Source organism: Ursus maritimus, unplaced genomic scaffold, assembly GCF_017311325.1.
Source record: "Ursus maritimus isolate PB19 unplaced genomic scaffold, ASM1731132v1 scaffold_8, whole genome shotgun sequence".
Classification (NCBI taxonomy): domain Eukaryota; kingdom Metazoa; phylum Chordata; class Mammalia; order Carnivora; family Ursidae; genus Ursus; species Ursus maritimus.
In genome coordinates, this window is record NW_024426996.1 from 76,363,575 (window position 1) to 76,377,106 (window position 13,532).

Consider the following 13,532-nt stretch of genomic DNA (forward strand, 5'->3'; position numbering starts at 1 on the left):
GGGCCGGGGGCTGCGGGCGCAGGCGGTCTGCTCCCAGGAGGCGGGGGCGCGACTTCAAGGGCCCCTGAGCCGGCTGCTGCCTTTGATCCGGCCGCCGCTGGCGCCTAAAAACAACATCCTCGTCTGCCTATTAGGCGCGCTGAGGGATCGTGACAGATTGTTTATCCCCGCAATTAGCGATGCGGCCCTTCTCCCGCCGCCCGGCTGGCCGGCCCCCGGCCCGCGCTGGGCCTCGCTGCGCCGCTGCCAGAGACAGCCCTGAGACCCCTCTGCGTCGCGCGGCTGCACTCTCGAGGTTCGAGCCCCTGCTCTGTCCTAAAGCAGGGGTTCTTCGCTGGCGGACTCCAAGTGGGCCCAGAGCCCCTGAAGTTGTTTTTACTGATGCGTATTTTTCTACGGAGGAAGCTCTTAGTTATATCGAGTTCTCAAAGTGATCTGAGAGTCGAACAGTTGAGAAGGGAGACGACGGTGGAACAAAGCAAGCCCGGGTCAGAAAGTCACATTGCTCGCTTTTGACACGATGACCGAAAAAGCCAAGGGCCCTCGGTTTCCTCTCCCCCTATACCCCCAATGCAGAGTGAGATTCCCGTTGGGCTGTAGGGTGCTGTACCAGGGACAGATACATTTAAAATGTAGGCAATGGAAGTTCGCTGTCCGAGCTGGGCTGCTCGCAGGGGTTCGGCCTACAGCCTTGCTGAGCACCATTTCGGTCAGCCCTAAAATGGGCCGTACGGTCTCCTATCCTTGCACCCTCAGGCGTACCTCCCGGACCTCAGTTTCGCTGCCGGGTAGAAGGATTCTCTCTTCCTCCTGCCCGCCCCCCCCACCCCAGGGGTACGGTGAGTTTAAGATAGGCCGCGTGGGTGCACCCGGCCTCCAGCTGGGCCCGAAGCGCAAGCTAGAGGCCCCAAACCCTGCCCCATGCTTGTGTTGCAGTCTCCGGTGAGTAAGAAACCTGGAGACGTAAATATCACAGATGCAAGAATTCCTGAACCTGCCCCAAGGCCTGCACATATCTCCGGAGCCTGCGGACAGATGTGAAGCTGCCGATCACCCTGGCGTCCGCAGCCCGACCCCTCCCGCCAGACCCCGGACGCCGTCAGGGTAATAAAGTTCCCGCTCTAGCAATTCATTTTCCTTAATCTGGACGCCCCTAATCTACAGCTTTTATTGGGCCCAGTTAAAAGGCGAGGGAATTCGCTGTCCCTCCGCGCTCGGATAATTACCCCTAAATGGCCGCGGCAGCCCCTTGTGTTTCCTGGAGATTAGAACCCCGCAGTCATCAATGGCCAGTCCCGGTGAGCCGCCAATCACCGCCGCTGGCTCCCCGGGAGCCGCCGGCCTGGGCCCCGGGATAAGAAGCCATAAAGAGGAGGCGCAGAAAACTGCCGAGCCCCGACCCGACTTTGCATAGATCTTAAGTCTCCCCACACTTTCAGCTCCCTTTTCTCCATTTTTTTTTTAAGCAGGAAAAAAAAAAATCACGTTTCCTCCGAAACTGGCAAAATAGAAGTTCCCAAGCCCAGCTACCAAGGATCCATCCCGGGAACAGTCCTCTTTTCCTCCCTGTCCCCCTCCCACAAATGTGCCTCCCCACCCTTGTACCATCCTGGACCCAGAGACAGGGATGTGTTTTTGTTTCCGCGGACGCGTTGAGGTCACGTTAAGGCCAGACCAGTGTTTTGTTGACGTTTCTGCTGGTTTTATTTCAATAAGTTCTATATCAAAAGGACCCGGCGGCTCCTTCCCCCAGCTGGTTGCCGGTATAGGTGTTGTAATCCTCCCGGGGAAGTTCACAGCGGGGAAAAGGACACATCCTGAATGAAAATCGATTACCGACCCCGGATAATATTATATATTCTTATCCTTAGCATCCACAGCGCCACAGGAGCGTTGCTTCTGTACGCAAACTTCAGCCCAGCGCTTAGAAAGAGACAAAGGCCTTTACTCGGACGTAAAGTTTGCAAGATTGAACAGGGGAAGAAAATAAAGGTGTTTTTTAAAAAAAGGAAATTAACACTCAGTCTTTCTACTACAGTAAATAACCATGAGGATTTTTTAAACTATAAAAGAAATACTCATAAAATGACTCGTCTCAAATGATCATGTAGAGAAGAGGGGAGGCAGGTAGAGGAGGGGGACAGAGAAACAGACCCAGCAGCTGACTGAAGAGGAAGGTCAAGAAGCCTTGGTAGACGGAACCAGGGAAAGAGTAGAGAAAAAAGGGAGGCGTGGGAGAGAGGGGTGGGCAGAAGAGAAGTCCCCCAGGAACACAGAAAAATAGAGACCGACGGGGACCCGGAAAGAGACAGGCGGCCCAGGCAGCAGTGCGGAAGAAAGTTTCTCCCGCGCCCCCTCCCCTGCTCTGCCCTCCCGGGGCCGGGCCCTGTCCCGCGCGCCCCGCGGCCCAGTGCGCCTCGGGGCCAGTCCGCCGGAGCGCTGCCCAATGGCTTGCGCCGGGCCCGCCCCCTCGCGTGCTGATTGGCCGCCGCCGCGCCGGCCTCGCCTTATTAGCAAGTTCTCTGGGGAGCTGCGGCCCGACCCGGAGCCGGCGAGTGCGCCCGGGAACTCGGCCTGCGCGGCGGCGCCAGCGAAGAACCAGGCCCCGAGCGCCGGAGCTGGCCTTCTGGGGAGGGGCGGGAAGCGCGCGCGCGAGGGCCCGCCCGGCCAGGGCCCCGGGCGCTCGCAAAGGCCGGCCGCGCTCCCAGCCCGCCCGAAGCCCATGCCCGGCGGCTGACCCGTGCTGCGGCTGGAGGGGGGGCCCGGCTCTGCATGGCCCCGGCTGCTGACATGACTTCTTTGCCACTCGGTGTCAAAGTGGAGGACTCCGCCTTCGGCAAGCCGGCGGGGGGAGGTGGGGGCCAGGCTCCCAGCGCCACCGCGGCCACGGCGGCCGCCATGGGCGCAGACGAGGAGGGGGCCAAGCCCAAAGTGTCCCCTTCACTCCTGCCATTCAGCGTGGAGGCGCTTATGGCCGACCACAGGAAGCCCGGGGCCAAGGAGAGCGCCCTGGTGGCCTCTGAGGGCGCCCAGGCGGCGGGCGGCTCTGCACAGCCTCTGGGCGCCCGGCCGGGGTCTCTGGGAGCCCCAGACGCGCCGTCTTCGCCGCGGCCGCTGGGCCATTTCTCGGTGGGAGGACTCCTCAAGCTGCCAGAAGATGCTCTGGTCAAAGCCGAGAGCCCCGAGAAGCCCGAGAGGACCCCGTGGATGCAGAACCCCCGCTTCTCCCCGCCCCCGGCCAGTAAGTAGCCAGAACCCAGGCGGCGGGGGAGGGGGCTGGGCGGGGATGCCGGACCCGAGGGCGCCAGGCCGAGCGCCGGCGCCTGCTTGTCTCCAGCGGCTGCGTACCTGCAGCTGGGTACCTGGAGCCGGTGCTGCAGATCGGTTGGGGGGGAGGCCCGGGTTTACTCCTCTCCCCACTCCCATCAGCTAAAGGGGTGGAGGCCGGGCTGAAACCCAACTCTCGGTCCACTTTCGCGTGCTCCTCGCCTTGGCCAGGGGACGCTGCGGGTGGGAGTTAACTTGTAGGACAAGATGTCTGGGTACCCTCTCCTCCAGCTGCCATCAGAGGACCCAGGAGTCCCCACTTCCCTATCTGCCCTCAAGCCCTGATACTTCGCCGTTATCCCTACGGGTGGCTCCAAGTGGTGCGGACATCCTCCCTGCGCGCAGAGTTTCACTTTCTCGTAGTAGAAGACTGCCCTCACCCCCCGCATTGAAGTATCTCTTTGCCCAGAAGTTCTTAACCTCTTGCAAAATTCCCCCTTCCCCCTTCTAGTTTCAGGCAGATACTTCCTACTCCTGGTGGATGGGTCATTTAGTGGGAGGGGGCGCTCAGGTTCCAGTGGAGGGGGCGGGGCACCAAGTCATTTAGTGGGAGGCGCCCCCTCGATGGCGGTGGGAAGCTCCCAAACCTCGCAGACTGGGCCATTGAAGCGGACTCCAGCCGTCATAGGCGCGTTCGGGGTCGTTCCAAGGCCTTATGGCCCCCCGGCTTCTCTGCCTAGCAAACACGCTCGGAGATATTTCAGGAGCACGGGAAATTCCCAAGTTTTCCTCGTTTCCTCCGATTATTTTGCGCGGCATAATAGCAACCCGAATTCAATGGCGTGATGCTGAGGAATGATTTTTATCTGGGGATTAAAAGTCTTTGAAAGGCCAGCCCCTCCCTGGGCCTAATGGCTGGAGAAGGTGGCCCAGGGCTGTGCTGTCGCTACCGAAGGGAGTGACGTTTTCCTCGGCGCCCGCCCCTCCGGCGGCCGGGCGGAAAGCGAGTCGGGGGCCAACTGCTTCCCGGACTCTCAACGGCCTGGAGCAGGGAAGAAGGGGGGATGTTAACACGAGGTTTCGTTTGACTCATATCCTGGTGGTCTGTGAACCCAAAGGATCATTAAAAAAAAAAAAAAGCCAACGAAAAAAATGCATGCTTAGGCAAAACCCGCATGGTGAAATATTCTCGACTTGAATTCATTTTTCCCGAGGGAAGCTGCTGGGTAGGGAAAGCAGCCTTTCCAGGACTTGGGAATTCGATTAGGGCCTCCGCCCAGACCCCAAAGTCGTTGTGATCCCCATTGTCCTGGAAATAATTTGTTCTACATTTTATCTGGCCCCGGCTGCCCGATGTGGCCGGGGTTGACTGGCGCAGAGGACTCAGTCTCGGACCTGCGGGAGCCCTCTGTCGGGGTGCTCGCTCACCGCCCATCCTTGAGGTATATTTTGAAGCCATAAGAAATAGGTTGGCATCTTTGATCTCTTCAAATGGAGACCCAGGTCGAGGAGAAGTGATTGCAGTCCCCCTCCCACCCTCTCCCATTTGTGTGTGACCAGAGGGCCAAGGCGCTGGGGGTGGGAGAGACCCAGGAGACAATTGAGACAATCAGAAACCCCCCACCCCCATTGGCACTTTATGTATTTGAGATATGGCCATGGTGCCACCTCCCCATCGCCTGACAGCCGGCTTTGCTCCGCCTCTGGGTCCCCTGGGACTGCCCTTAGAACCCTGTAGGAACATGCTGTTCCAAGGGAAAGAGTGGAATTTGGAGATCTGGGTTGGATGCCACGAAGCGGCCTACCCTAGCGCCAACACTTGGTGGGCACAGATAAATGTTTGGCCAATTCATGAAACTAGATGAGATCTTGGGTTGGGTGCAGGGCCTTTGCGCGTGTTTCATCAACCTTATGAACAGCTACCGTTCCAACACGGGCGTCGGTGGGAGGAGGCCCGCCCGGAAGGCCCTCCTGAGCAGCCACCTACCACGAAGGCATCGCACCTCTTCCCAGTTAAGTGCGGGCCTTGAAGCTGCGCTTGTTTCCCCTGGAATCTTTGTTTCCTCGTTTGCAAGAAGTAGACAGGAACGTCTACCCCGTGGGGCGTGGCAACTGGAAAAAACCTTTTCCAAGGGTCTCTCCCAGTGCCTGGCACCGAGGTGCTCCACGAAAATGAATAGTTGGTATTGCTATTGACTACGGTTACTACTTCGTGGGCAGATGACTCTCCCGCGCCGCCATCTTAACCCCCTGCCTTTTTCTCGGTCCCCTAGGGCGGCTGAGCCCCCCAGCCTGCACCCTGCGCAAGCACAAAACCAACCGCAAGCCGCGGACGCCCTTCACCACCGCGCAGCTGCTGGCGCTGGAGCGCAAGTTCCGCCAGAAGCAGTACCTGTCCATCGCCGAGCGCGCCGAGTTCTCCAGCTCGCTCAGCCTCACCGAGACGCAGGTGAAGATCTGGTTCCAGAACCGCCGCGCCAAGGCCAAGAGACTGCAGGAGGCAGAGCTGGAAAAGCTGAAGATGGCCGCCAAGCCCATGCTGCCCCCGGCTGCCTTTGGCCTCTCCTTCCCGCTCGGCGGCCCCGCGGCGGTAGCGGCCGCAGCCGGCGCCTCGCTCTACGGGGCTTCGGGCCCCTTCCAGCGCGCCGCACTGCCGGTGGCGCCCGTGGGACTCTACACAGCCCATGTGGGCTACAGCATGTACCACCTGACATAGAGGATCCCAGGGTCCCCTCCCTGTGGTACCAGCCAATTCCTCCAGCCCCGTCTCCTGCCAGCCGCAGGAGCCATCCCCCAACGAGCTCCCTTGTTCGGCACCGCCCGGCTCCTTCCCCTTTAACCCCCAAGCTGCTCCGGTTTATCCTCGGCTGCTCCCTGCGTTCACTCTCCAATGTCTGATCCCCTTCCCCAAAGTGGCTGGAAGGGGCCCTTAACACTCTTCTAGAATCTAGATCTACCCTTTGTGTTACAGATGGAGAAACTGGGGTTAGAGAGGTGTAGACTTCCCAGCGGTCCCCCGCAGAGTTAGCGGTTGGACCGGCACTAGGCGGCTGTGTCCTGTCCTGACACCAGGCAGGAGGAGCACAGAGAAACTCACGATTGAAGATTTTGGAAAATAAGAACAGTTGGAGAAAAAGAAAAGAGCAAGCCAGGGGAGATGGAAACCCCGGTCCTTCCATCGGAAAACTTCAGAGACCTTCAACTGCAAAACGTCTGCTTTTGGTGGGGGAGGGGGTTACACAGATGCGTTGCCAAGGTAGGTTGAAGGGACCTCTCTCACCAGTACCAGAAAAAACTGTAAAATAAAATTTAAAACTCCTGTTTCTATTTAACAGTACATTTGTGTGACTCTCACGAATCCCTTTGGAAGGGGTTGTGTGTAATATACTGTATATTTGAAATTTTATTATCATTTATATTATAGCTATATTTGTTAAATAAATTAATTTTAAGCTACAAGAAACGATCTCTTTATTGATTTAGGCTTTTATTTGAACTTCTTGCCTTCTGTTCACATATACAATTGCTTTTCAGCATGATAGTAGTTTTACACTAGCACCTTTCAAAGGTGACAACAGGATATTCAGGGATGGGGGGAGGTGCCTTTTTGAACATGCAGGACAGATCTGCGTTAGCAAAGTCAAGTGGAGAATTGAAGCAATTACCTAGGATAATTAGGCTCAATTTTCCAATTCACTTTAAGCTGAAATCGACACTTGCCCAGGCGACCCATAACCGACTCTTTCTTTTTTCTTCCCTTTTAACCTGTCTATGAAAACAAAGCGAATCACCCAAATGGTTTGATGACTGCAGACAGCTAATCCAGACAATTCCCACCCCCGCAAACCTGTTTTTCCCACAGGAGGCCAGGTGGGGGGTGGAGGCCATTGCTTTGCTTCTCCAAATCCCCTCGCTGGTGTAGACCCGGTTTGTGGATCTAATTTTGAGCTGCCAGAATGGGAACGCCTTCACACCCCCTATTAGGACCCCTAAAAACAAAACACTTTATTGAAAACCCAAGGCGACAGTACACTTCCCACCTTGCCGTGTCCTTTGCATGAGCCCCTGCCTCCAAACGCTAACAAACTTGGTTTTTCTTTTACAAAGTAGGTTAAATTCAGGCTTCCAGGAGAATATATTTGAACGAGCGCCAAGTTTAGCCTTCTGGGGGGAATTCTGCAAGGATGTTAATGGCAGAAAACGACCTCATAGTAAACAGAGCCTACTATATTCCAGGCATCGCTCTGTTCCCTTTCGAGTTGGGGGCCCTGGCATAATTCTCTCCAGATCTGCGTGCCCTCCCTCCCCCAGCCCTGCCTCAGTTCCGCATTGGCCCGCACTTCCAAACTCCACGCTGGACAGCCCCAGGAAACTTTTGCTGCGAGCCCTTAAACCTGAAAGCCAGCAGGCCAAGGGTTATTAGAACTCCAGGGACCTGGCGTTGGACTTGGGAAGGGTGGACGTCTCCACAGCTAGAGGCCCGTGGTGCAGGGTGGAAACCGAGTCTGGGACACATGGAGCTGTTTCTAGCCCCAGGGGCCGGAGCTCTGCCTAGGAATTCCAAGAGAGCGCAGGGCTGCGCGCATGCACTCCGGGCGGGCTCTGAGCTGGCGCCGAGCAAGTTCCACGGTACCCTGGGTCTCGGATCCTCCAATCTCGATAGCTCCGGCAAACGTTCCCTCCCGGAGGCTGGGGCTGAAGTCCCAACATGTCACAATTCCCCTTCCTTAAGAAAAGAAAGCAAGCTTGCTGTGAAGCGCAGTTCCGCGGCTCCAGATTTCTGGGCTCCTAGAAGCGCGGTCAGAACCCGAATCTGGGCTTCTTCGTCCCCAAGAGAGAGGAGTTAGATCTAAAAAGGTCTCAGACTCACGTAGTCCTTGACTACGCTTGAGGGCTGAGGTACATCGCTACTTCTTGCAGACGCAGAAAGGACTTGTTTCCTCTTTATACACTAAGCAACCTGACAGTGACGAAGCGCAGGACACTGGCTCCTACAAATTTTTCGGGTTCCTTTCCGGAACACCCCTGGTGATTCTCCTGTCCTGGGGATAGTATTGAACTTGAAGCCAGACAAACCAACGTGATTCATCCCAGCCCTGCCGCTTACTGACTGCCTGACTTTGGGGAGAGATGATTCTCCATTTCTCTGTTGCTCAGTATTCTTGTCTGCGAAATGGGCCTGGGAATCCTCCCCTGGTCCCAGGATTTTGGGGGAAGTGCCAATGAATCCCCGCGAGAGAGGGCGCCCAGGGAATACGGGTGGATCTGATTTTTCTCAGTTCACGGGTGCGTCCGCCGCACTGGAGTCTTTTACTCTAGTGCGGGTAGGGGAATGGTGGGGCAGGATCAGGTGTCTCCTCTGGCTCGGACTCCCGGGCCTCCTGGCTCCTCGAAGTTTGGCAATTTAGGGTCGAGGCAAACTTAGAGCAACATAATTGCAGTAATGAGCAACGGCTCGCGCTCTGCAGACGCGCCGCGGCTCCAGAGAGGCGGTAGCTGCAGGCGAGTCGGGCGCGCCCCCTTCCCCCACGCAGCACCTCTGAGCGGTGGAGGAGGTCGCCGCCCCGGGACCCCCGCGCGCGCCCGCCTCCGCGCGCGCCTCCGCCTGCGTTGCCGGCTTGGGTCCGGGTTTCCTTCTACTCCCGTGCCCCTTAATTTTCCCATTTTTGTTTCTTTTCGTCTAGCTCTTTATTTCCCCGCTTTTGTTTTCGAATTCCCTTTCTCAATACAGCATGTACACAGAAGGTGCCCAATAAATGTTTGCTAGATCGGAGCGGCGCACCGCTGTGGGGTGAAGACCCTGGGCCAGATTCAGCCAGGTCTGCTGGGAATTGGCGGCGGGAATCCGGGCACCGCTTCTCTCTCAGCTCAGTCCTCCGAACTCTGTTGCTTGTTTATCAAGCGAGGGCAGAGTGGGTAGGGGGTTCCCAGGCCTGGTCCTTTACGGATCAGTTTCCTCCTTTGGCAGGAAACACCGGATCATTCACTCCGAGTCACCACCTATGGCGCCCAGAGGAATTCCCGGCCAAGCCGGCTCCCCCGCGCCTCCCAAGAACCTCATGGGATTTTTTTTTTTTTTTTAAACAAGAGGGTGTATGGTGGTCCAGAGACATTACGTGATTTCCCAAGGTCACACAGCCCATAAGGGGGAAAGCAGGGATTCGAACACAGATTACAAGCCGGGTTCCACGCTTTCCACCACTGCCCAGGCCTCTCTCGTTGAGGGTCACCTAGTGCCTGAACGACCCTTTGGTTTTAGAAAAGGTCCACGGAGTGCGCGTATCGCTGGAAAACCGGCGTCTGGGAGCTCAGCCCTAGCTCCACGAATTTAACTCCTTTGTGCTCCGACCACTACCAAGCCCCGTCTCTTGGGGAACAAAAGCGGCATCTCACTTGCCCTGCGAGCTGTCTGTGAAGGCATTTTCGTTTTGTTGGGGAGGAGGCAAAGGCTTAATTTGCAAACTCAGCTTCTGACTACGCAGGCTGGACCGAAAAGGCCCCAGGTCCGTGGCGTGGAAGCCCGGGAAGGAGAGATTACTTCGCAGCAGGAGCCCTGGGGCGCTCTCGCTCCGCGCAGGTCCGCGGGGGCCGGGGCGGTCGCGGATCTGCGAGGCTGGGGTGGGGCCGGAGAACTCGCGCCAAGAGCGCCTTGTGTTAGGGTTCGTTTCTCCGCTCGTTGACCCCGGGGTTGAAGGCCCAGGTCGTGCAGGAAGCCCAGTGGAGACAGTTACTCAGGAGGCGGGGGACCTCGAGTGCGAATCCTACGGGCCGTGAGGCTGGCGGGGTCCTGTACCGAATGATGCCCCCCTTTAGTGACCCGCGGCCCGGAGGTGAGCCCGGCCTGCGCCTCGCCTGGAGCCCTCGGGGGCGCAGTGGGAAACAGCGAGGAGAGGCTGCGGCCGCCTTTCAACTTGGCGGCTGGCGCCGGCCTGGCCGGGCCCCCGGGGCCGTGCGGCCTCCCCGGCTCCGTCCCCGCCCTCCCAGCAGCTCGCACCGCGGCACGGCCGGGACACTCCCCCAGCCCCGACTCCGGCCGCTCTTGGGAAACACCTTCACTAACCCCCTACCAACGACCACCAAGTGTCCATTCTCCAGAGCACCCGGAGTCCCCACTCCAGGCTCTCGGATTTCCTTTCGCTCCACTCAGCAGCTTCCACTGCGGCCTCGCGCCGCACCCTTGTTCCAGGCCTAGGAGGACCCTCTCATCACACAGGCCTGCCCCCTGCACAGCGCCCTCCCGCGGCCCCGCAGGCCTACAGCCCCTGCTCTTCGCGGCACAGGAGCAGGACGCTGGAGCAGGCTCCCTCCGAGACAGAGCTATTATGCTCGCGCGTCCTCGTCGTCCTCGTCCTCATCGTCGCATACATAACACACCAACATACCCTGCAACACACATCTGACCCACACACATCTAACACAACAATGCAACACATATTCAACCCAGACATGCCCCCAACACACTCACACCCAACCAGCGTGAGCTAGAGTACACACAGACACACACACACACCCAGCACACACCACCAACCAGACACACCCAGCACATACGCACATAGCCAACAAATTCACACACGCAGACAACACCTCTCAAACAAATGCAATGCGACACACATACCCGTACAACCCACAGACACCCAACCACACAAAATCATCATACACTGCACACACAAAGCTAACATGCACACGCCAACACACACCCCAAACCCACAATCAACACGCACAACCCAATAAACACACAGCTCCAGCTTATGGGGGCAAACATACAACGTGAAGGTACCACCTTCAACGTCCCTATTGAAGTTCTGCTTCCCAGAACCTGGTGACACTGGGAGACGCACATAATATTGGTGACAGAGACCCAGAGATAGACGTTGAATGGGGTGATCAATCCCGAGAAATTATGGACATCCAGCCGCAGCAAGACACTCCAGGCAGAGGCCTCCCAAAGCCATTTGAAGCCACTGGACTGGGCTGATGAGCTTGACACGGGAGCAGGGCACCCAGTGCAGAACGCAGTGGGTGCCTGGCGGGAGATTCTCTGTGTGGAGGACCTGAGAAGTTCGTGCTTGTGCGTGGAGTGAATCTTAGGACGCAGCGCTTTTACTTGGAGGCTGCTTAGAATTGCCTGAGGGAACGCTGGGAGCTCCCTTACAAGAACCCTGTGCTGACCAGCTTTCCTTTCTCCTCCCAGGGCTCCTCCTCTGGGACCACCCCCCCTCCACTTCCACCCCCGTCTGCACCCCGCCTTCTCCTGCCTCTGCAGTCTTAGAATGCCTTCCTGGGAATCAGATCCCATGCCTGCTCTTGCTGGGCTCAACTCAGGCCCAAGATCTGGAAATGTCCGTCCAGTCACCCAGCACTCTCCCCCCCTCCACTGCACCCGGCGCCCCTACTGAGAAGGCAGTGTTTTGAGAAGCAGCTAGCTACCCCAGGGTTAGGACAGTGATGGATCGCCAGCCTGGAGTCAGACCATCTGGTCTTATGAATCCTGGTTTTGGCACTTACTAGCTGTGTGACCTTGAGCAAGTTACTTAACCTCTCTGAGTCTCACTTTCCCCATATATAAAGTGTAGAATCATGGTAACAATCTCTTCCTATTATTATGGGTATAAAACGAAATGCTCTGTGAGATGCTTGGCATTTTCATCATTAAACATCGGTTGTGAGTACTTAAAAGGGAGGAATTTCAAAGGCGTGTGTGTGTGTGTGTGTGTGTGTGTGTGTCCCCTACCGGGGACTCCAAAAGACAATCAGGCAGACACCTCAAACAGGAGGGCTGCAATCAGATTCTGCCTGTCTGGGTGGTGATCTCTAGCAAGTCGCCGCGCCTCTCCGGGGCTTTGGAATCTGTCCCTAACGCCTGGCTCATAAGGGCCTAGAGCACCGCGACAGGGGTGCAGCAGAGACAGGTTTTTAGGGATGGTTAATGCGAATTCAAAGCCTGTTCTTACGTTGGGGACTGACTGGGGGCCCACGGAGGGGACGCGCGTGACCTGAGACTCTGCGTCGGGTGGAGTTGCAGCCCCACGTGGCGGCCTTTGCTGCCCATTTTACAGGCGAGGAGACTGGCTCCAGGCGGCGCGGCACGGGAGCTGGATCGGAGCAGCTCGGGGAACCGTAGGGGCTGCCTCCTAACCCACCCGTGGAAAGCGGGTTTTGACCGACACGCAGGGCTGCGGTGTGTCTGCGAGTCTCCGCGAGCGGCGCTTCTGGCTGTGTGCGCGCGCGCGGGTGGGCGTCGGAGGCTGCGTTTGCCGTGTTGCTAAGCATCCCTTCGGGTCGGGCGCGGTCGCCGCCGCGTGGTCCCGACGACCTCAGAGTCTCACCTGCACCGGGCATATTCCCTGTCTCCCCCTCCCGCGACCTTCTGGCAGTCCTTGCAGAACCCTGCCCTTTGTCTCCGCTCAGATGAGCTGCCCCGAGGGTAGGCTGGACTCTGGGGCTTTGGGATGTTATTTTTAAAAGATACCCCGTTTTCCCTGTGATGACGCCCTTCAACCCCCCAGTGGCAGCTGGGGCTCCTCCGCCGAAGAAACAGCTCCAGTCAGGGCCACATCAACTGGAAGCGAATGTTTAAGGCAAGCGGTCTGGTTTCCCAGTACAGGAGACCTGTCCCTGCTATAATGTGACAGCCCCTGACGTGTGCTGAGCCCTTGCCTGCTGCAGGACCACTCCAAGTGGTCCCTGGGGATTATGCCAGTAAATCCACACTACCAGGCGTGCAGGCACCATTGCATCCCCACTTCACAGATGAGGGAGCAGAGGCATAGGGAGATGAATGACTCAAGCAAGGTCACACAGCTGGTGAGAGCTGGATCAGAGCTTCTGACCCAGGCAGCCTTTGCTGAGCCCTGTCACTTAGCCTTTCTGAGCCTCCGTTTCCTGGTCTGAGGAATGGAATCACTCCCAGGCTAGTGCAGGGAAGCTGGGGCTGACCCCACTTGGAACATGCCCTGAGAACTACGGGGCGGGGGAGATGGCCACGTGCTCGCTCTTTGCTGGTGGCTCCCCCGCAGCCCTCCAGCCGCCCCTCCAGCCAGCCATTGGGAGGAAGGCAGAAGGTTCTGATCCTCAGAGGGCAGCAGCAGGGGTGGGGCCGTCCGGATGGCGGATGGTGGATGGCGCACTGGGGAGTGGTCTGAGGCTGGAGGGATGGGTGGGGCTGAAGCAGAGGTGTGCTCTTGTCCTTGGAGGGTGCCCAAAGGAAGGAAGACTACGGCCACTGTGGACTCAAAATTAAAAGAGATTCCTCCTTTAATCCTCTC

At 57.8% G+C, this 13,532-nt stretch overlaps 1 protein-coding gene across 1 annotated transcript; it reads left to right on the forward strand.

Annotated features, from left to right (window-relative positions):
• The first annotated feature begins 2,620 nt into the window (after positions 1 to 2,620).
• On the forward strand, positions 2,621 to 6,724 carry MSX1 (msh homeobox 1). Its single transcript, XM_040625311.1, has 2 exons — positions 2,621 to 3,241; positions 5,541 to 6,724. Exons 1-2 carry the CDS (start codon positions 2,773 to 2,775, stop codon positions 5,981 to 5,983), a joined length of 912 nt encoding a protein of 303 aa, XP_040481245.1. The 5' UTR covers positions 2,621 to 2,772; the 3' UTR covers positions 5,984 to 6,724.
• The last annotated feature ends 6,808 nt before the right edge of the window (positions 6,725 to 13,532 follow it).